The sequence below is a fragment of the Molothrus ater genome, chromosome 2 (assembly GCF_012460135.2).
Source record: "Molothrus ater isolate BHLD 08-10-18 breed brown headed cowbird chromosome 2, BPBGC_Mater_1.1, whole genome shotgun sequence".
Taxonomy (NCBI): Eukaryota; Metazoa; Chordata; class Aves; order Passeriformes; family Icteridae; genus Molothrus; species Molothrus ater.
In genome coordinates, this window is record NC_050479.2 from 90,381,328 (window position 1) to 90,403,537 (window position 22,210).

General features: G+C 43.6%; 1 protein-coding gene across 3 annotated transcripts; it reads left to right on the forward strand.

Moving 5' to 3' along the window:
- The first annotated feature begins 1,173 nt into the window (after window positions 1–1,173).
- Window positions 1,174–21,882, forward strand: NAA50 (N-alpha-acetyltransferase 50, NatE catalytic subunit). Of its 3 annotated transcripts, none has more exons than XM_036383996.2 (5): window positions 1,174–1,323; window positions 13,731–13,867; window positions 14,323–14,442; window positions 15,405–15,471; window positions 17,921–21,882. In XM_036383996.2, exons 1-5 carry the CDS (start codon window positions 1,316–1,318, stop codon window positions 18,099–18,101), a joined length of 513 nt encoding a protein of 170 aa, XP_036239889.1. In that variant the 5' UTR covers window positions 1,174–1,315; the 3' UTR covers window positions 18,102–21,882. The 3 variants fall into 3 exon arrangements, with proteins under 3 accessions (XP_036239889.1, XP_036239897.1, XP_036239881.1); XM_036384004.2 differs by having other exon boundaries at window positions 13,734–13,867; XM_036383988.2 differs by lacking the exon at window positions 1,174–1,323 and having other exon boundaries at window positions 13,678–13,867.
- Window positions 21,883–22,210: the final 328 nt, after the last annotated feature.

Below are 22,210 nucleotides of genomic sequence, written 5' to 3' on the forward strand. Positions count from 1 at the left end.
TTCTCTCTTGCCTCCAAGTGAATGCCAAGGGTGATGTTTGGAACACCTCATCTAAGGCAGAGTTTTGCGACTGGCTGCAGGAATAGGAGGCACATTTGATGCGCCACCAGGATATTCAACTGCAAAACAAAAGGGGGGCTGTTCTGCCGCGGTCGGGCTGCAGTGGGAGGCCCGCAGCAACATTCCCCTTCCAGAGCCGCGTTCCTCTTCCAGAGCCGCGCTGCTCGCTCTCTGCTGGGCTGCGCTCAGGCACCCAGAGACTCAGATCCACCCACTCAAGATGGTGGGATGACCTGGCACTGGAACCCGGCCGCTATCACCCCGTTCCTTTTCTGTAAGGAATTCTGGCACAACCCTAAAGCATCTCAGTGGGCGCCTTCTGAGGTTTTTCATTCAGGGGCCGCTCGGCTTTCCAGGTCTCCGCTCCCGGCGATGCGGGGCGGGGAAGCGCATGGCCGCCCCCGCGGGCTGCCCTGCCGGACACGGCTCCCTGAAGGTCGGCTACCCAGGGCCAGGGCCCGGCGACACCCGCTCCGCAGAGCTGGGGCCGCGCTCCCTCTGCGAGCGGCTCCGCGGGGAGACCGCGTCCTGCCCGGGCAGGGTCCAAGCGCGGCGGAGAGCGGCGAGAGCCGACCTCCCCCGCCTTCAACGCAGAGGAGGGCAAGCCCCAGGGCGCACCTCGGGAGCGGCGGAGGCAGCGGCACGGGACAGGGGCGCGGGGCCCGAGCGTCTCACCTGGGCCGACCCGGCGCGCCCGAATCCGCCCGAGTCCCTGCAGCGGCGGCGGCAAAGGAGGCGCTGGATCAGCTGACGCCGGGCCCCGCGCGCATGCGCCGCGCGGCACACCGGAAGCGCCGGGCGCGAGCCGTGCCCTACTCTGGGCGGAGCTTCGCCCGCCCGGCCCGGGCCGCTTCCGCGCAGAGGTGCACCGGGCGCAGTAGGGCGCGCTGATTGGTTTCTCGGCGTCACGTGATGGCACCCACGCCCCGCCCCCGAGACGCGCGGGGCCTCCCCGCCCCGCGGGGCGCGGCGCGTGCGCGGCGGGGGCGCGCGGGAGGGGCGGGGCGGCGCGGGCGGGTCATGGCGGGCGGGGCGGGGGCGCGCGCGCGGCGTGAGGTGAGGGGTCACGGGGCGGGGCGGGGCGGGCGGAGGCCCATGTGGAGCGGGAGCGGGAGCGGGATCAAGATCGGGACCAGGAGCGGGATCAGGAGGAAGCTGAGTTGCCCGCCCTGAGCACGGGGAGGCCGGAGCCACACCCGTACCGCCGGGCCTCGGACGCAGGCAGTGCGGACGGCGGGCAGGCCGCGGACGCGCCATGAAGGGGTGAGTGCGGGGCTCGGGCCGGGCCGGGCCGGGCCCGCCCGGGAGGGGAGCTGGAATCGGGGCGGGCCCGGGCGGCGCGGCTGGCGGGAGGCGGAGAGGGCCGAGCGGCGCCGCCGCCTCTGAGCTCGGGCGGTGTTGCTGGGACGGGGCCCGTGGCGGGGAGTCCCTCTGGGCGAGAAGAGCCGGCGGTGCCGCCGTTGGCGCCCTTTGGGCTGAGTAGGAGCTGCCCGCGGGGTTCCCGCGCCGTCACGATCGTGGCACCGCCGGAGCGCGGATTCTCCGCACGGAGCCCCGCGCTGGAGCGGGCGGGACGCGGCGGCTCCTCGTGCTCGGGGGATCCCGCCCTGCGGGGTCTGGGGAGCTGCACGGCGGGCGGGGATGCTGGCCGGGCTGCCGTCCCTGCCTGGTCCTCGTCTGGCGGTAGCGAAGAAGCGCCACTCACTGTGTGCGAAAAAGCTGCCAGTCTCGGATGTGTGTGGTTTTGCAGTGCTATTGTGTGCAACATCCTCTGAGCAGTTTTGTTGGTTTTTTAAGTCTTTAATTGCTACGTGCAGGCTGTACAGCGTGGATGGATAACAAATGAGCTGTGTTCTGTGTCATGTTTCTGTAGCACGCCTGCTGATTTGGGCCTGGCATCGCTTCTCTCTGTCTCCTGAAAACTAGAGATTTCAAATCTGGTTGGCTGAAAACACTGATTTCCCTCTCAGTGGGGGCCAGTTTTGTACAGGAGACTGGAGGCCTTTACACTCACAGTTGTGCTTTGGTGTTAGATGACCTGCCTGACCTTGTCCAGGTCACTTTGGGACAGGTTTTTCAATGTTGGCTAAACTACCTAATGTTTATTAATTTCAGCATCACTTGTGCTCCACAAAACGTGCTTGTTCCAGTTCTGTGCCTCAGTTTCTTCACAGGCACAGAGGAAGCTTTCCCCAGCTGATTCTCAGAAGAGCATTAAACCAGTCCCCTTGGAACTGGTGTTATGCAATGATGGGTATTATTATTCCAGTTTGGCAGCTTAAGGCAGGGTGAATGGAAGCTGAATCACTTAAGCTTTTACTAAGAAATGGTAAGGGGTTTAGCTTATTAGCAATAGGGGTGAGGTCATACAAGACTGCTTGATAACATACTCTTAGCTGGTTCTTACAGTGTGTAAGCAGCTTCAGGCATCCTGAGGGGCTGGCAGGTGTATGTAGAAAGACATTCAGAGATGATTGCAAATAAACAAACTCTCAGCTGACATAAGATAGGTGTGTTTGGGACATTGGACAACCCCTTATCCACCTGCACCACCCTACATAAAATGGGACACTGCCACTCTTAGTCCCCGTGTAACGAGGACGGTGGGGCTTGCGGGAGGAGCAGCAGCAGCAGCAGCAGGGATCAGCCAGGATGAGGTGGCAGGATCGTTGTTCAGCAGCGCTCCCGACAGAACTGGGTTTCCTTTTATCCTTTGTTGACCGCTCTGCTGTTTGCTGCAGCTTAGCCTTGCTTTGGTGGTGTGTCAGTCGTGGGACGGGGTTACTGGGACCTGGCTGTGTGAGTGGGAAAGCGGCCCAGGCGTGCCACGCTGGTGCTGTGGGGATGTCCTGGCAGGGCACGGCCAGAGCTGTCTGCCGTGCTCAGTGCTCCCTGAGGAGCTGAGCCTGGCTTTGCTTGCACAGATCAGGAGTTCTCATTTCATGGGCTTTTTTACTCCTTGTAACTTTTTTTTAGACTAAAAGGCTATGGAGAAAAAACCTGCATACCACTCTTCTGCTTCCAGAGCACCAAACTTCATTTCTGTCACTTTACTTTTACTTACAGGCAGCTTTATTTCTGGTTCAACTTCAGGGCTTACTGCTTTGAGTTCTGCACTTGGTATTTCTGCTCTTCTGGTACTCTTTCATCTCTTTGAAGAGCAGCATATTCCTGTCTTGCCAAAACACTGTTAGCACCACACAGCAAGTTCTGGTGCAGAATAAATTCATATTCCTGTGCAGATTCTCATATTGAATCCAGGTGTTCTCTAAAAATTCAGATGGAGGCAAATATGCCAGCAGAGCTCAAATTGAAAAATAACCCCATTTAAATACAACGAGACTCAAAGGACTAGAGAATAGCTCAAAAGGAATGTATAAATTACATAGGGGGACTTGGGAACAAATCCAAATTGTTTTTTAAGTTACAAAGATCGGTGAAGATCCCTAAAGTACAAGTACTGTCAAAAGATAGGTCCAAAAATAGATCTAAAGCTTCAGCTCCCAGCATACAGAAACTGATAGGCTTGAAGGGATCTGGTCTGTCTTCAGTATTGAATCCAAAATTGTGGACAAGTCCTTCTGAACAAACTGACTCCATCTGACTGTTTTTTCTGGGAATGCATGCACTGCATTGTAACCCATACCACAAAATGCAGAGATGATTTTGGAAGCGCTTGGAGCAGCTGATGTTTAATCAGCTGTCATTATGAAGAGTCTGCTTTGGCAGAGAAAGAATTAAAAAAGAAACTATCCGGTTCATTGGCATGAAATTTCGGATCTAAAAGTCTGTGTAGTCAATGTATGTGTTGCAGCCTTCTTTCTTAGCTCTCTGAATTTGAAATAGCACATAGATGTGTGTTAATAATGCATAGCAGGTTGCAGTGTCTCTGTCATCAGGTTGTTTGAGGTTAGGTGACCTACCTGGGCCCTCTGGTTTCAGAAATAGCTGAGGTTTTTTGTGCTTTCTCAGCTGCTTACAATTTTGTGGCTTTTCTCTTATTTGATGAGTTAAACACCATCTTCTCAACTGGGAACTGCTATTAGCTTTCACCTGGTGTTGTGAGACTTGGCTTTATGTTCATTCTATCCTCACCTTCTGAATAATTTTAATTGAGTCTCATTATGTTTCCCTTTTTTTCTTAAATGTGACTTGAAAAACTGAGTTAATTCACTGTTCTGTTAGTGAACCTTGTGATTCTCTAAAGATTAATTAATGTTTTCATTTTATTATATGTAATTATTGTTAGTTCTTGAATTTGAAAATCTATTTTAGAACTGTGTTTGCATGAGGAAAAATAGCAGGGGACGAGACTTAGGTTCCACTGTCTGTAGTAATCAGGCTGTTTTTATAGAGCAGTTGTAAATAATACTCCCTGCACTTTGCTGTTTTCATGGTGTTGATTCACTTGTTGCTCAGTGATTTTGTGTTTTCATTGCAGTTGTTATGCTGCTGGTTTTCAGGAGAGAAAACTGAAAGTCTTGCATTGATTCTTGAGCATTTGCTGATTGCTGTTTGTGACATTTGAGGTCTTAAAGTAAGGATGCATTTCTGACTTGTTTCAGTTCAGATGAGACCTGTGAAAGTAAGGCATCCAGCCTTTCCCTGTAGCCTTCCCTAAAAATCACATTACACGTGGCTATTGCAGGACCTGCGTGCTCCATTGCATGCATGTACCTGCTGTGGGACCAAGATTGTCACATACAAGGAGCCAGTAGGGCCTGTTACAAGCAGGGCCCAGTGCCTGTGAATCCTGTGCGTGCGTTATTTTTCACATTGACCAAATCCCTCTCCAGTTTTGATGGGAAACACCTGGGAGATTTTCATGTAGCAGCACATCTTGAGCCATGTGGTGGAAAACTGATTGAAACAGGGAGTAAGTACAGTGCTGTGTGTTAAACCGGCCTTTGAAAGAAGTGTGCACTAACTACTTCTGGGTAAGACACTCCTAGGAGATTGCCTCTCAACTTTGTTGTGTTTGCAGCTAAGTCTCAGGTTTGGTAGTTCCTAAGGGTCCTCCTGACTTGCTGTGGAAGAGTCCTACAGGTAACATCCTACCCAACAGGTACCTGCTGCCTCAGGGAACTTCCCAACCCTGAGACTTTGCAGCTTGTGCTGCTCTGGCTGCCTTTGTAGGACGTCACAGCTGGGGAGTACTAAACATAACAGAAAAATAACTATCTTGTTCCTGAAGTGTGGGGAGTCATTATGGTAAGTTCTGATACCTCTGCTTGTTTTGCCTGGATTCAAGGAGTAAACCTTTCAAGGTCCTGAAGATGATCATGTTTCTGAGGAGAACAGGGAGGGATATTTCTCTCCTGAGTTAGTATGACAGAGTTTGTGCAGAGCTGCTGAATTGTTTCCGTTTGCTCGGCACAGTGCTAAGCTTAACATATATGGGAGGAAGTTCCAAGTTTATGAGAAAACTGCTGAATGGCCATATGCACTGGAGTCAGGACAAAAAAGGTAATTGAGCTTGAAAATCACTTTATTTTTAGGCTTTTTCTCAACCTAGAAATGTCCAAGTGTGAGCTAAAGTCTGCTTTTTTTTTTCATGGACAGTAAATTTAAACCTTGCCTATATGCAAGCTTACAAATGGCTTAACAGCTTCTAAATGAGTTTATAAAAAACTCAGTGCAGTTTATTATAGGTACTTTAACCTGATTTATAACTCTGACCACTTTGAGTTTAATTCCTTAACCAGATTAAGACATTCCACAAAGTAGGAAGGATTGGGAGGGTAGGAAGGTAGCAGAGGAGTTGTAGGCATTTTACTGAAGCACTTTAGAACCCCGTCTTGTGTTTTGAGTACTGTTTGACCATTTGGTTCTTTCTGCATGTAGATGTAGCTTGGTGGTTTGGGACATTTCTATGAAAAATGTGGTAACATTAGTTAATCAGCAAATGCCACAGACTCTGCTGCCATCTCCTGAGGACAAGAAATGATGCATCCTCCTTTGCTACATTAAATCTCTTTTAAAATGGGGAATAATGGTGATGGTTGAGCCAGAAAAATACTTAAATCCAAGTGGAAATCATTCAGAACTTGAAGAGCCTGCCCATTTGGCAAGCATTAGAAGTGTTCAGACCAATAATCTGAGAAGGCGCTAGATATTTTTATCCAGAAGAGGAAAGAACATGAAAAGTTGAAGCTTTATATTTGTTTGGGAATTGATAAGAGAGAAGTGCAGTACTTCCTTGCATCACTCCTGCTCTAAGTGAGGCAGGCAATGCCAGGATTACTTTCTGCTCCAGTCTGGAAAAGAGAAAGGGAAGAAGTGACCCATGTGGGAGTTATTGTAGAGCAGCAGAAGTTTGTCAGGAAGGGAGTTTGAGGCAGGGAAGCCAGGGCAAGAGAGTCTGTGCACAGAAGAATACCTGGTTATTTAGGGACTCTTGGCCTTGAAGACCTGAGAAGCACAGCACTGAAATGGGGTAACTGTGTATTTGTGTCAAAGCATATTGAATGAATTCATTATCACAAGGAAATATGAATTATACCTTAGGCTTTGTTGAAAATAGAGCCAAAACCATTTCCACAACACTGTCACCAGGTAACTAAGATTAAGATACTTTAATTTTCGTGTCTTTAATTAATTGAAAGTACTGTGCTTCATAGTAAGGTCTTCATGCATTAAGTACTTCTTGAGCTCACTTGGCCTTCCTTCTCCCTGTTCCTTTCCAGGCTCCATGTGATTTTTGGCCCTTAGCAGACTAGAATCTCTAACCCTGAAAAAAATTCTGATTTCCACCATCTCAGCATTGTATTTATGTTCTCTTGAGAGTATGGGATGAGACCTGGGCACCAGCTGAAGGCTTGTGAAAGTTTACTCTACATGGCACTTGGAACTGTTGGCAAAGATCACAAATTAAATTGAAAATTGCATTTAAAGGAGATTTATTTGGTTTTTGATCTTTGGCACAAATTTTTATTTGAGAACAATTCATTCTTAGTGAAAATTAGGAAGAGAATGGGGGAAATGATTGTTGCCTTAGAAGTGTTTTTAAGGTTGGCACATGAAACTGATTCAGGTAATTTTTCACAGTGTGTTATTAATGTGATGTGTGATTTGAACACCTTGCAAAACCCAGCTCTGGGACTGAAATCCAAAGTATAGATAGGAAAGCCATAATGAACTCACTTTTTTTTCCCCCCACTATTCTAATGCACAAAGGCATTTGTAAAGAAATGCATTTTTGGTGACCTATAGAAATAGTTTCTGTGAAGCAGAAAAATTATTTTGTCCTGATATGTCAATCAGGTAGTTTGTTACCTGTGAACATACAAGAAGTGCCCTCAAGATGTATTTATGTAAATAAGGTACTTTGTAAACATCACTTCTATTTTGAATTTGAAGGTAAGACTGTTCTTACCTGATGATCATCAGGTACTTCATGAACACTAATTAGCAAAGGCTCATGATCTTCTGGGAGGCAAGTAAGGGTTATAATTGTTAGATCTGGGGACACTGAGGGTGTGGAAAGGGGCAGTAATTCATAAGGTGTCTCAGGATATAGTTAGTGGAGGCACAAAACTAATTTTGAGGGAAGGTGTTTCAAAATAGGGAAGTACTTCTGTTTAGCAATCATGGATAAAAATCAATGTTCTTGTGAGCTTGCTTTATAGCAGCAACAAAGAGTTGGGGTTTCTGGCAGCCTTTACCTGCTGTATGATGGCAGACAAGTTGTTCCCTCTTTCACCTGATATCAATGTACCTGGGATAGACTGAATAATTATTTTGGCCTTAACCTTTTGAGGTGCTCTGGAGCCGCAGAATTTTGTGGACAACTAAGTAATATATATGTGTCTGCTTTTCTGTTCTAGACCAGCTACATTTATTCTTGCTATTTTAGAGTTTGAAAATTCTGTCAGCTGGGCGTAGTGATTTATGCTCTTTGTATCCCTCTACAGAATAGGACAGCTTATCATTTTCTTGGGAAAGTTTATTTTTCACTTGAAGACTTGAGACCTAGGTAGGACACGTTTCAGCTGGAAAAACTGTGAGGCTATTACAGCATAACTTTGCTTCTTGCATATGAAGACTGGCCAGTCTTTTGTATGTGGTCAGGTTTTCTAGGTTAAAGCAGAGTACATTATACAGCACCCAGATATAATGAAGAAACTTGGCTGTAATGTGCTGTGTATTATTTTTCCTTTTTTAATGCTAAAAGGAGAGGCAGCAAGGGTCTGATGTATGTCTTGGGGAATTGTGATGCATGAAGCCTGTTCACAGTGACATCCAGTAGTCTTGCAAGTCTTGAATGAAGTCTTCTGTTAATTCTGATTCTAAAATTGCTTTGTTTTCTTCTGTACATCATTGTGCTCTTCTGCAGGCCAGAACTGGGGGTAACATCCAGCAAGGTATCAGGTGTCATGCAACACATGTTTTCAGTAGTAAGCAGGACTAAAGAAGATCAGGGGTCTCAGAGCAAATTGGTAAGACTTTTTGCATGCTAGGTTTGTACTTATCCTTCTGGTTTTCTGACAAGCGAAGCAGAGTAGATATGCAGCCCACAGATCTTTGAGATAATTGAAAACATAATGGTCTGCCCACAAGAACTAGACTAACTTGTGTGTGTGTAGCAAGACAGTTCATCCTTTAAAAAAATCCTAAACAAAAACAAAGCAAACAAAAAACTCCATAAAAATCTCAATGACCCCAAAACTCTAGAAGAGGCTCTTTTGGCCTTGGAGTAGAATCTAAGCAGAGCCTTCAGGTCTATAGCCTTCATAGTTCTGGTTTGGTTTGATTTTATGAGCAGATTATCCTGTCTAGACTCCTGCTTTGACTTGGATGCCAAAATAGAAGCAATAAAGCTAGCTGGCCTCTTAGCAGGTGACAAACCTTCTCTGAAGTCCTCTTAATTTGTTAGGGCCCATTTCTCAGTGCTGCCTCTCCTGACTTACTCCTCAGTAAGTTTTGCAAGTTTCAGATACAGCTCTGCTAAATTTAGCCTGCCAGATGCCTTCAATAAGCTCGAGCCCAGCTATCAGTTACACGGAGATCTGTTGCAGTCAGGCACAGCCCTCTGGGGAGAGACTTGCACTATTTAAAGTTGAATGAGACTGAGATTCTTATGGCATTAAGAAACTTGAAATTTGCTTTTTCTCCCTGATGTTGGTTCTAAACTAGTGCTGGGCACTTGTTATTCCCAGGGAGTGAATTTGTGTTTCCTGTTGAACTGTAGCTGGAAATTGGCTGCCTCTTGAGCTGTCATTCTGTATAGCAGTTCTCCTTTGGTATATGTTGAGCAGCAAAAGGCAGTCTTAACATGAGTAACACTAATGTCTCATGTAGCCTGTGTTATTTCCAGCAGTATCACTGTAAGACATTGAAGAAAAATAACTGTTCAAATCACAGCACTGTAAGCTGCAGGCAAAGCAATGCAAGTGCAGCAGGACTAACTGGATTGCATTTGGTCCTACAAAATGTGTGAGGCTTTTTCTAGCCAGTGCCTGGAGGATCTTAGGACACTGGCATGCAAGAGCAGGAGTGATAATGCCAATGTTCTGGGCATGCATCCAGCTTCAGGAAGTGGTGCCTGTCACCTCACTAAAGTCACACTTCCGTTCAGATTTGGTGGATCACTCTTCACTTCCACTCTTACATCGCTGGGCAGTGTTGCTGTGCACTTTTAACAGACAGCAGCCTATGCACCAGGAGCTGATTCCCTTTACTAGTGAATTCTCACGTGTTTTTTCCCCCAGTGACCAAGTCATGGAATGTAGCAGTCGTGAAAAATGCTGAATGTTTCTCATGGAAATGTAGTCCTAGGATATGTCAGGAAAATGCTTCCAGTAGTGAGAGGAAAAGCTTAGTGTCAATGGACAGGACAATAGTGTTTGGGCTGCTGTAATTGATTTTGGTTAGCCATATTTAAGGAAAATCAATTTTAATCAGAAGGAAATGTAAGGAAGAGCTAGTATGGCAATAGTAGGAATTAAGAGCCAGCCTTACAGGAGAAGGCCAGGAGCTTGGCTTTAGTTAGAAGAAGGGTATGAAGAGATCATGCTAACTTTCTGAAAAGGCCTAAGCAATGGTGCCCACAATCTCCAGGCAGCATAGAGCTACATTTGAATTGCACTGGAATAACTAACTGAGAATAATGGTAGCATGGGAGCAGCCTTACAATGGAAGATATTTAAGTGCTTCAGAAGGCTGGTATTTCATTGAGGAGAATATGGATTTGTAGAACACTGCAGTAGTAAGAGATCTGACCTGATAAGCCAGGAGTCCCTCATTCCTCTTAAAAACATTTGCTTGGAATGGGGTGACTGGCTTGTCCCAGGAGCTTTGACATCTGAGATGGAGTACAGTTGACTATTGCATCTTCCATGGGGTGCCATTTGAGCTATGGGGTGCCACTAACAAGTGTGGATCTTCTTAGGAATATTAGTGGCATCATAGGGTTGAATAATTTATTATGGGAGGGTGTGTCCCTTCTGGGCACTTCAGGTTCTTTACACATCTTTATGTTCTCTCATATAATAATTTGAGCTCATAATTTAATTTTTTTCTTTGCAACAGCAGAGGACAAGTGCTTCTGGTACACCTTCTACTAAGATGGAATGCACAGGACTGTCCTAGTCAGACCTTACCTGACACAGTAAACTTGCTTAAATTACTGATTTGGCTGAGACTTCACTTGAAGAACCAGGTCTAGTTGTAAACTGCTGTTAAAAACAAACTAACAACAACAAAAAAGACCCCACAAAGCTGCTTGCTTTACTTTGGTGAAAATAAGAGAGAGATAATTTTGAGTCCTTTGTTACAGGTGCTTTGTCTTGGCTCTTTGGAGTAGTTTCTCAAAGTGCACATTGTTCTATGGATGATATTGTAGCGCAATATCTGTAGACTGTGTTCACAGATGTACTGGATAATCTACGTCCCTGTGCTCCTCTTGCACAGTACTTCCAGCTTAAACTGGGGTCAGCTGGCATTTCTGCTCAAGAACCAATTAGTTCTGCCTATGGAAACTTTTTTTCTCTTCTTTATTGTGGCAGAGGACTTGTGTGAAGTCAGGACCGATGTGGGTTAAAACTAAACTTTCCCTTTTTTGTCCAGGTTAGTTTTAATTGGTGTTGGTTCACTACATTGATGAACAAACGTTTGTGCCAGCAAGAGGATGGAAATGAGTGGCTTGAGGACTGCTGCTTTCTGCAGCAGTGCTGGCTTTCATATGATTTTACTCAAGGCCCCAGTGGCACTTTGGCCATGCTGTCCTCAGGCAAAATAATGAATTCACATAATGTGGGTCTTCCTTTCCATGTTCTTACTTAATTTATGTATTAAATGGTTTTGTGCATATCAGATGTGCTGCTGATTTAATCAGCTAGTGCTATACATTAAAGTAATTTATGGTTTAAGTACATGCTATTTAAACAGATATGTTTAGGGTATTGATTTATGCTTCCTGCAGCGTTTCTCAAACCTCTTTCATGTTATTCTCCAGGGTAAGATACTGTCCCTGGTGCAATTCTTGCAAGGACAAACCAGATAGTGACAGAGCATAGGAGACAAGCAGCTGGAGATGGCAGGAGGCAGCAGGGAATGTGGCAAGTGGTGAGAGATAGAGGGGGGAAGTCCAGGGGCACGAGGAAATGTGTCAGCAAGTGCCTTTTAGCCATCTACTAAGAGAGCTCATTTCTCTGGCCTGATGCCAGGCTCAGAGGTGATGTCTTGGCTCGGCAACTCCCAGCCTTAGACTCTGTTTCTGCATTTATTTATTTATTTATTTGTTCTCTGTCTAAAACCTTCTTGGTGAAGATCCATTTTCTGGCCATGTTCCCTTTCTTGGCCATTTTGTCCTGGCTGCCTGTGGTAATATATTTTTGTTCTGTTGGGCTGTTGTCATAAATATTTCATAGTGGCTGTCTTCTAATGCCTGGTTTGTTTGATTAGTAACTAATTATCTTTAAATAATATTAGAAAACACTACTTTATGATGGTCTGTGTCAGGGATTTTTGCTCAAAAGGAGACCTGGTGTATAGCAACTTTGTTGTGGGTTTATCATGCTAGCATTGCTGATCTACTGAAGCTTGGATCTACTGATACTTCTTTGTATCACCAAGGTAAATATTGTGTTATTTGGAGAAGTGGTCTCGGCTTTCAGTAACTGAGCGTGAATTGAGGTTTGCCTCCTCCCTTACTGACCTCCTGCACTGAGGCTCATCTGACCTAGCTGGGCAGTTGAGACCTGCTCCCTTTGGTTTCTACCCTCATGCCGACTGCAGCAAAAGGGACTCTTCGGGCTTCTTTTCCCTCCTAGTACCAGATTACTCTTATTCCAGCAAAACTCTTTCACAGACACAAATATACCCAGGATCCCACATGCCACAGTTTTACTCCTGCCCTTTGTGAGGAAAAGGCAGCAGCACTGCTGGCTGGGATCAGAACTTGCCTTCTGTGAGCCTGAAGAAGCCCTGCTGTGCTAGGCTGAGCAGTTGTGCCAAGCTGGGCATAAAACAAGTGCTACAGTTTCTCCACCATCTCATAGCTTTGATTGCATGCTTGTTTACCCTGGGAGTACTTGTGTAGTGTGAGAACATCATCCTTATTAGCTCGGGACTTGCACTGTGTTGGAATGTAATTCTCAGAGGGACTTGTGCAAGTGGCCATACATGAAGAAAGGAATCTTGAGAACAAACAAGATCTTTACTGCTATTTGGGCAGAAAACAATCTTGCTGCCCATGTCTATTCAGTAAAACAGGGCTGATATGAACCTAGAATTATGTGATTTCTAATTCCATATTCACTGGCTTTCTGCATATTCTGGTGATCATTTGGGAAAAGATTTTGATTATCTTGCTCTTTTTATTTTTCATTCTTGTAATCATTGTTAAAACTGCTTGCACTCACCCAAGGGTAACTAATCTCTTCTTTTAAATTTATTTTTCTTTTTTTTTTTTTTAATTTTCTTCTGTATGTATAGTCTTTCTGTCAACAAGTTAGTCTTAGAAAAGAGAGAAGCTTGGTCTGTTTCTTCTCAGTATAATTCAGTGTATTTTAAGTTGTGGTTCTGCTCTCAGCAGGAAGAAAGATTTCTGTGATGATCAAAGTAGATGAAGATATCACCTTGAGAAGGGCACAGTTGCATATTAACAGGCTTCATATATTTGTTGCACGCAGTACTGTTGGTTTTTAGAGAAAGATGTCTAGTCGTGACTTTGTCAAAGCATTATATTGACAGGTGCTAAAATTGAGGCTGTCTTTGAAGCATGGATAAGGCTTCATTTCCTTGGTCTCTGTTGTAGCTTCCTGTTCCTCCCATATTTTCACTGGGGTTTTTATTTTTTTTTTTTTTTTTTTGTGATCTTGATGATCAGAGGGGAAATGAGTGGGATAATGTTAAAGCTAATACTTCTGTAGAGATCCATGTTCTCCTGTCTCCTACCCAGTAAAACGACATATATACTATGGTACATTGGTGTTTAGTGTGGCCTGAGAAACTTCTGACTGTATAGGACTGACTGAAACTAGATTTGGGACTTAAATCAGCCACCAGCATAAGCCTGGATTGTATGGGTTGGATGTGGCAGTTCAAATATGTATTGAGCTGACTGTTAGTTGGAACAGTTCTCTAAGGATAAGCAAAGTAATTGATCTTGGGTGTCCTTAAAAATGTTGCAGTATGTCAGATGTTAAGCATGTTTTGATTTGTTCCAGTAGCCGGATCGAGCTGGGAGATGTGACGCCACACAACATTAAGCAGCTGAAGAGGCTAAACCAGGTCATTTTTCCTGTCAGCTACAATGACAAGTTCTACAAGGATGTACTGGAGGTTGGCGAACTTGCCAAACTAGGTACAAATGTTCTTGCCAGTAATTGTGGGCTGTGGTGGCAGAAGTGGTCATCATTGCTATCCATAACGGTTTTAAATAACAGCTCCTTCTATTTAGTTGTTTTACATCATGAAAAATAACTGTTTAAGAACCTCAAAGAAGCCACAGAGGGTCTGTGTTCTGACTATATTATGTCCACTGGGAATAGGCATGTTTTCTGTTCCAGAAGAAAGCAGTTGTCCATTGCAGCTTACCTCCTGATGCCATTGCTGGTCGGTGTGAACAGTGATGAGCAACCACTGTGTCAAACCAGCACTAGTTACTTCATTCCAAGTGTGAATCCACAATGTATGTTATTTTATCCGGATAGGAGAATTAACGAGAGGGGAGGGAGGAAGATACAGGCTGTAAATGAAAGAGCTGTATGTGTAGTTTGAGACTTGTTACTGATAAACCTTTGTTTCCCTCCCTGGCAGCCTATTTCAATGATATTGCAGTGGGAGCAGTGTGCTGTAGGGTGGATCACTCCCAGAACCAGAAGAGACTGTACATCATGACACTTGGATGCCTGGCACCCTACCGAAGGCTAGGAATAGGTAAAGAGGGGTCTTCTTCTATATCTGAGGCATCAAAGAAACCAGGCTGCTGTCCAGCTTTTTAAATGCTCTTTCAGATCTTTAACCAAGTTAGTGCACTTTAGACTGCTGAGTTCTTTGGAAGGGACTTGGGGGAAAGAGTATGATTTATCATGTGTTCATTCTTCCCTACCTTTCAGAAATGAACCTTTTGTAGAAATTTTTAATTCAGGATTTCAGATTAATTTAATCTTAATCATATTATCATATTGTGATGTAAATACTCTGCTTCTATGGATGTGAAAATTATGGCAGAGAGAGATTAAATAATTTGTCAGAGATATGTAGCCAGTATGCAAGTCATACGTAAGAAGAACACAACATTCCTTCATTGGCTTCTCTCTTCTAAATTCACTCTTCTAAATGTAGGGGCTTTATATTTATTTTGTCTTTATCACTACTGATTATTGCTGCTCAGAGGTAGCACCTACTTTTGTCTATATTGCATTTAGTTCTTTGCTCCACATTGCAAACCCATAGGACAGATTAATCAAGACCTATAGTAACCTGTTTGCCCTGACAAACTGGAATGAAAAGATAACTTTATTTTAAATTATTTTACTAGGTCTTTAGTATAAAAGCTTACCAGTGCCCTCACTGCTTCATACAATATTTTGGCTGTATTTTGAGCTGAGTTTGAGACCTTGAAACTAGTATTAAAATAAGCTGATTTATACAAATGCTTCTGGTCTGTTGTGATTTTTTATTTCTTCTTCAAAGAAACAATGAATTAAGGTTTATGAGCAATCAGAGACAGAATGAAGTACTTACACATCATGTTTTATTTGCCTTTCCTAGTTTTCACACTTTATCATTTTAGTCTACCTACAGTTAACCTGCCTCTCCTCAAGGAAGCACCTAGCTAAGTACAGACTAAATTGTGCCCTTCTAGTTTTCTTACCTATCTCTTTATCTTTTGGCAGGAACTAAAATGTTGAATCATGTCTTAAACATCTGTGAAAAAGATGGCACTTTTGACAACATCTATCTGTAAGTAAATGAGTTACACTCATGCATTTTTTGAGAGATGATAAAGGTAGATATGGGAGCAAAGGGATGGAGATCCAAGTGTGGGTTTAGTGTATATTTTTGTGGGGTCATGGAACATAGTAGGAAAGCCAGGGGTCGTATTCTGGGTTTGTTGTGTAATGCTGAGAAAACCAAAAGCTGCTTGATTTAGAAAGGGTTCTGCAAATTTGCTGAATTTGAAAGTAGTTTAGTTACAAAATTATGTTCTAGAGCAAAATTATACTGTAAGACCAAAAAAAAAATCTTTTTAAAAAGATTTTATTTTTATCATACATGGTCATCTTCAGAATGGAAAATACTGCAAGTCTTGAATACAGTTTTGGTGCATTTGCTTTCTGTCTTTTATGACAGCACTCTGTGGTGCAGCACTCTGCAATATTAGAGATGTTTGCAAGCACTGAAAGTTTACTACATTCAGTAATAAGGCCCAGCTGCTATTCCCATTCTTGCACACTGCCAGGTCAGCTCTTTGTGCAGCAACACAATAAACTAGATCAGTGCCCTGACCCAGCCAGGGAAACTGTTTTCAGTTTTGTTTCTGGGTGTTGGGCTTTTTTTGTTCTAGTGTGGTTTTGGATTTTGGAGGTGGTTTTCTAGTGCTTTGTTTTGGTTATTTTTAAAATCAACTGCATGTCTGTGTAAGCACTTGGCATGATGCAGGCAAGAGAACAAGCACTGGGGTAGAGGGCAGTATCAGTAGTCCCCCTGGAAAGAGAGTCTGAAATCCATACATGCCAAAACTATGCTTTTCCTTTGCTGCTGGTTTCACACTTCTGCTTTTGTCTGTGTGGTTACCAAGTGAGTTTGGTTTGATGGCAGTTTTTGCCTGATCGCTTCTCTGAGCCAACTCCTCCTTGGCCATCACATCAGTGCAAGCATGATGTATGATGCTGGGGATAGCCCCACAGCAGGTACAGCCTGGATGGACTTACACTGCCACAGAACTACACCCTGAATACTTGTCAGGCCTGTGGAAGATGCCTTGTGAGGAGTGTTTCATACACTGATATCACTGTAAATGGAGTTATTTTCTCCTCAAACTCAGTCCACTTCTGCCATGGAGGTGCAGACTCTTCCATGTCCTCTGCTGTTGTTGCTTTGTTCCATCTCTGTGTTTCAAAGAGGTGTCTGAGTAAAGTTGCCTTTGGCTTTGCCTTCCTGCTCTTCTGCCTCAGGAGAAGTGGTAATGAACTCTCTCTGAGATGCCTGCGTAATGGGACAGAGGCTGTCCTTTTTACTTTTGCATCTTAACTGTGTGCACAGTGAAGGAACTATTTGCTGGTTCTGATACCAAAAAAACCCCAAATCCTTCATAATCCTTCTTTATAGTTCCTAGACTAAGGATTCTGGCATGACAATAAATAGCCCCCAAAATTGGGCTAAAGTTCTTTTAGTGGCCCATTGATTTTATTACTATGTCTATTGCTTGTGCATTTTCTATTTGAACATATTATGCAGTTTAGCACCAAATTTGATATCACTGCCTGAATTTGTCATTACAATAACATTCCCTTTTAGCTTTTTGGTGCTTATTGGGCTTAACACTAAGATCTTTTGTTTTGTTCTGCTGTTGCTTCCACTTTGGTTCTATGGTTATGCAGTGTGTTGTCATGACAAAGTGATTAATGAAGTTGTGCAGTGTCCACTGAATTTTGGAAGTGTTTAATGAATGCCTTTTATTGATATAAACATTTTTATTTCTTTTTTCTCTTTTTTTTTTCAACAAAACTTGTGCAAATAAATGTCCTAGTCACTTAGGATAAAGAGCAGATGGCTGTTTGTTTTGGAGGCCTTGAAACACGCTAGCAAAATACGTAAAACTCTAGGGGAAGTAAATACAAGGGAAAGGACTTCGTAAATCCATAGGACTTCTTTCTATTACAGCTTTTTGTTCGGAGAGAGGAGTGTTTAGAGTAGAGCAAGGTGTTAAAAGAATATCAAACACCATTGCCAGCTGTATGTTACAGTGTGTTGGTCATCCCTGAGACAACTCCTCTGGTCATCTGCAAAGTGTTACTACAGGAGGTTAAAAATGGCTTTTTAGTGAAACTGTTAAATATTTCCACTGAATATCTGCCATATTGCTTTAATGAGATGAAGAAAAATTGAAATTACTGAAGTAATAACGCTTCAGAGTCTCTCTGCTATTTTGTGTTCCTTGAAAGAATTTTACTGAGGGGAAACATTTACTACTGTTGACAACCATGGGCCATCCAGGAGCTGAGTGCTAGCCCAGAATTGAATTGGGAAGATGAACATTTCCAGTCTTGGATTTACACCGCTGTTCCTGTCTCAGATTTACACTGCTGTTCCTGTCTCTATCTATCTAGCTGCTTTTCTTGTCCTTGACCATTGTGAGTATAGAGGCAGATTACTGACCCCCATGTCTCTATGCTCTGTTGTGTCCCAGGCATGTCCAGATCAGCAACGAATCTGCAATTGACTTCTACAGAAAGTTTGGCTTTGAGATCATTGAGACGAAGAAGAACTACTACAAGAGGATAGAGCCCGCAGATGCGCACGTGCTGCAGAAAAACCTCAAAGCCCCTTGTCTTGGCCAGAACGCAGATGTGCAAAAGAACGACAACTGAACAAAACCCCTGCGGACACTTTCTTGCACTTGCTTGTCGCCAAATAAGGAAAGAGAGGCCTCTTGGTTTTTTTTTTTGTTTTTTTTTTGGTTTTTTTTTTTTAAGTTGGTTGATTTTTTGTTTTGTTATGTTTTTTTTTTTTTTTTTTACTCCACCCCTTCATCTTAATTTTTTTTTCTTGACCTCTCTCCAACAAAATGTAATGCTTCTTCCAAGGATTGTCCAATCATGTTTGGGGTTGGGTTTTGGTTGGTTTTGGATTTTTTTTTTTTTTTTTTCTTTTGAGCTCTCCTTTCTGGTGTTTTTTTGAGGGCAGGGGGGCTGATTTTTTGGTTTTTGTTGGGGTGGGAAAAGGTGTGCAGATCTCTTTTAAGTTTGAGGTGTGGAGGGCTTGAGCAGGTTATCCTGATGACAAGTTTCCTTCAGAATTATTCTTTCAGTAAGCAGAATGTAAACCCAATGGGGGGGAAAAGGCAAAGCAATATCTTGTCCTTTGACTCCTACATTATTGTGTTTTTTATAACCTACAGGGTACTTTATTCTCTCCCAACCTTTGAATGTTACTTCAGTACTTCCCACTCTTCCTTTTAATTCTCCCACCTCAAAAAAGTATATTTAGTTCTTCCCAATATTTTTGAGTATGGCTTTTTCCTCCATCTTTTGCTGAGAAGGGTGGGCTACTTTACCATACCTTTTCACTCTGCCTGGGCTGATCTTTTTGGATGCTTTTTTTAAATACTCCTCACCCAAGCTGGTGCTACACTTCTTAACTGACTGAGAGGAGGATTTAGAGTGGTCTTTGTTTTTTCTTATTTTCATTTACCCAACTCCCAGCAGACTTTTGCCAGAGCAAGAGCTAGATCTGGTGTTGGCAAGAATAACCTTGTAAAAATATGAATCCTGAGGCAACACCCTTGCTTTTAAAATGGGTGAAATTCTGCAGGGCTCATTGAGAGTTAGTTTATCTGTGTTGTTGGGATGGAAAAAGTGACTGTGACCACCTTACCAGCTTTGATGACATAAGGCAAGCACCTGTCTCCAGATAACTTTGTTACAGCTACTGAATCTGTGGTGACAGATGTAAGGGTTGAGGAAACCAGGCAGCAAGGCTAAGAAGGCAGACATGAATCTGACCCTAATCACATAGCTTTGCAGGGTCTCCTGGATTTGCTTGGGATTGGCTTGACTTGCTGTGTTTATGAGCTCCTTTGGGAGGAGGTGGTGAAGAACTGCGTGGTTTTGCTCCTTTGAAGATTATTTTCCCCTTCCCTGTTCAGTAGTAATAATGCAGTTCTCCTCTGGTGAGAGGGTGTTGGTGGAGCACCGGAGAAAGCAGCATATATTAGAGCATTTTATGGGTTTGGAAAATAGGCTGGCTGGCTTCTTCCTAGTACTGTAACTTTGAGGCTACAGTAAACTGTACTAAGCTCTGCTTTGCATCCTTTCATGCTTTGTTTGCGTGAATACCAGTGCTCCTTTCTAGGCACTGTTGCCAGCAATTTTATGTATGCCAATATAAATACCAACTTGAGCTTGGACTCTTCTCCAAGCATCTGGGAAAGTGCACTGAGCTGAGACAACACCAACCTGCCCCATGCCCCATGTAGATGCTGAACTGTATTCTTTTCCTGTTTGTTTTTTAAAAGTTTAGGTCTGCATCTTGAATTCTTCCGCTCTGAAAGCCTCCAACCTGTAGCGTGCATTGCAGCATACATCTGGTTAGTAGGTGCTGTCCAGTCATTAGAGGGTGACTTGGAAACCAAGGATTCCAAAATGGGAATTGTGAGGCAAGGGATGGCACCCCTCGCTGCACGTAGGGTGGTCTTTGATACCCCAGGGATGACTATGCCAGCTGCTACAGTTACTCCTTCTTTGACAGAGGTGTGTAGCATTTGTTGGAGTGCATCTTGACAGACCTGTGCTGGAAAACGGCTGCTTAATTTGCTGAGTTTGCACTAATGGAGTCTTGGAGATGGGCAGGTGGCCAACACCAGCCCGTCTGCACGGCCCGAGCACCTGCGTTTGCAACACGTGGTGGCAGACTCTGGCTAGAAAGATGCAGACGGTTCCCGTGGCCAGAGGCAGCCTAGTTCTGACAAAAGCTTATTTTCTGTACAGCTAGGACCTGCTCGTGGTGGTTGTGTTGGCAGCCCGGCATCTTTCTAGAAGGGGATGTATTGAAGCACAATTGGCTTGTCATATGCCAGCATAGTTTCCCTGGCCATCTGTAGACCAAACCAAGAGAAGTATGTGGAGGGAGAGAGAGATAGTATTGTATTTGAGGGTGTTGGTGCAGCACAGCTGTAACTCAGACCATAGCTGCCTCTGGTGCCAAGCAAAGTACTCTTCATTCTTCTAGAACTAAGTGGTAAGTGTTTGGGTTGGGTAGATGGGTGTGGGGATATGAACTCTTAGGATTTGCTGTTGTCGTAGGCTTCCACAAATCAGTGTGTTTCACAGACAGTTATTCTTCAGGTTTAAAAGTACAAGTCTGATGTCTGAACTTACTTGGATTAACCTTTGTTTCTGTCTCTTTTTGCTTTGGGCTGCCATCATTCTATGAATGTATCCATGAGAACAATTCTTAAAGCTCCTATTCCACAGCAGACCTGCCTCATTGTAACTTCTAACAAAATGTTTTGTAGGAGATGGAAGAGAGAATAAATCTAAGACTCCTTTTTCCCAGGCTATTAATCCTGGAAAACAGTTGTTGAATCTTGAATACAAGGTTTAATCTGAATCTTAAGAAAACTGTGTTCCCTGTACATGGGTAAGGGCAAGTGAAGGTCAGTAGTTCTGGATGACAAACAGTTGTTATTTTATTAGTCTACCAGTTGTGTTGAGTGAGGGAGGAGAGTGCTGTATCTTAGTGCTGTTAGCTAGAGACACTGAAATTGTGTGAAGTATGGGCTTACTTTGGTTGTTGCTGCAGGAGGACATCCTTCTAGTTTGAAAATAACAGCTTGTGAACAACTAAATTTTTGCAAAGTTGGGAGTTTCAGTGGGGGAAAAAAAGCCACCAGCACCTCCTGTTCTGGATGAAGATCTAGCAAGAAAAAGTACACGACTAACAGCTTTAGAGTGTAAATTGTGTATATACAAGTTACTCCTGAATCTCTGCAACTGGCTTTGTCACACATCGGTTGAAGTATGAAGATACTACCTACAAAAAGACTCCTTGAGGAAACCATGGTACAGGAGAAAAAGAATCATCCAGAAGAGAGATCCCTCATTTTTGGGAGGGGTAAGGGGGAAGAATGTATTTAGTGTATACAGAAACTGGCTGAGTTTACATGATGCAGCTAATGGTTAAACCTGCCAACTAAATATGACATACTGTTAAAATTGAAACAAACTTACATGCTATTTAGTTAAATCTTGATGGTGCCCTGTGTCTAGTAAAAATTTGATCCTCCAAATTGTTTTATTCTCCCCCATGTTGTAATCCAGGGTCAGCTGCTATGCACAATGTCTGTGTTTTGTAAAGTGTTTGCTGACTTGGATGTTTCTTTTGAATCTGCAACTGCTTCCTGATTAATTTGGCTAAGACCACCCCTGGTCTCTTGAGTTAAGATTTAGTGAAAGGTATGCTGTATGCAGTTTACAGATGCATTCTCAATGTTACAAGTTAAGTTGCAGGGGGAGCAAATTCTTTACAATAAGATGGTCCATTTTTAATCTATATCATTGCCCTTGTTGTACATCAGGAGCATGTTTTTGTTTTTCTCAAACTCTTTAGAAATACCGTTCAGAATAAACGTGCACTATTTGAGTTATGTCATTTACAACTTGTTGAGTGCATTTTTTTGCTGTCCAGCTGTTTCCTTCAGAAATCAGATATAGACTATTCCTCAGATGTTTCATAAACTGTGTAACTCAGAAGATTTCTAACATGAACTGTGTGTTGGGCTGCTGGGATGAATGCCAAGGGTGTCTGACAACTGTGCAGAGTGAGGTCTGTTTGTTTTCCCTGAAGTTACGAGCCTTTCCTCAGAAGTCCTGTCTTGTGGGGTAGGAGGGAGGAGAGGAAGAACAACTGTTCTGGAATAATTTTGATTGATTACTGAGCAGTTTGGAAACAAACAGACCAGGTGTCAAGAACTCTGGCT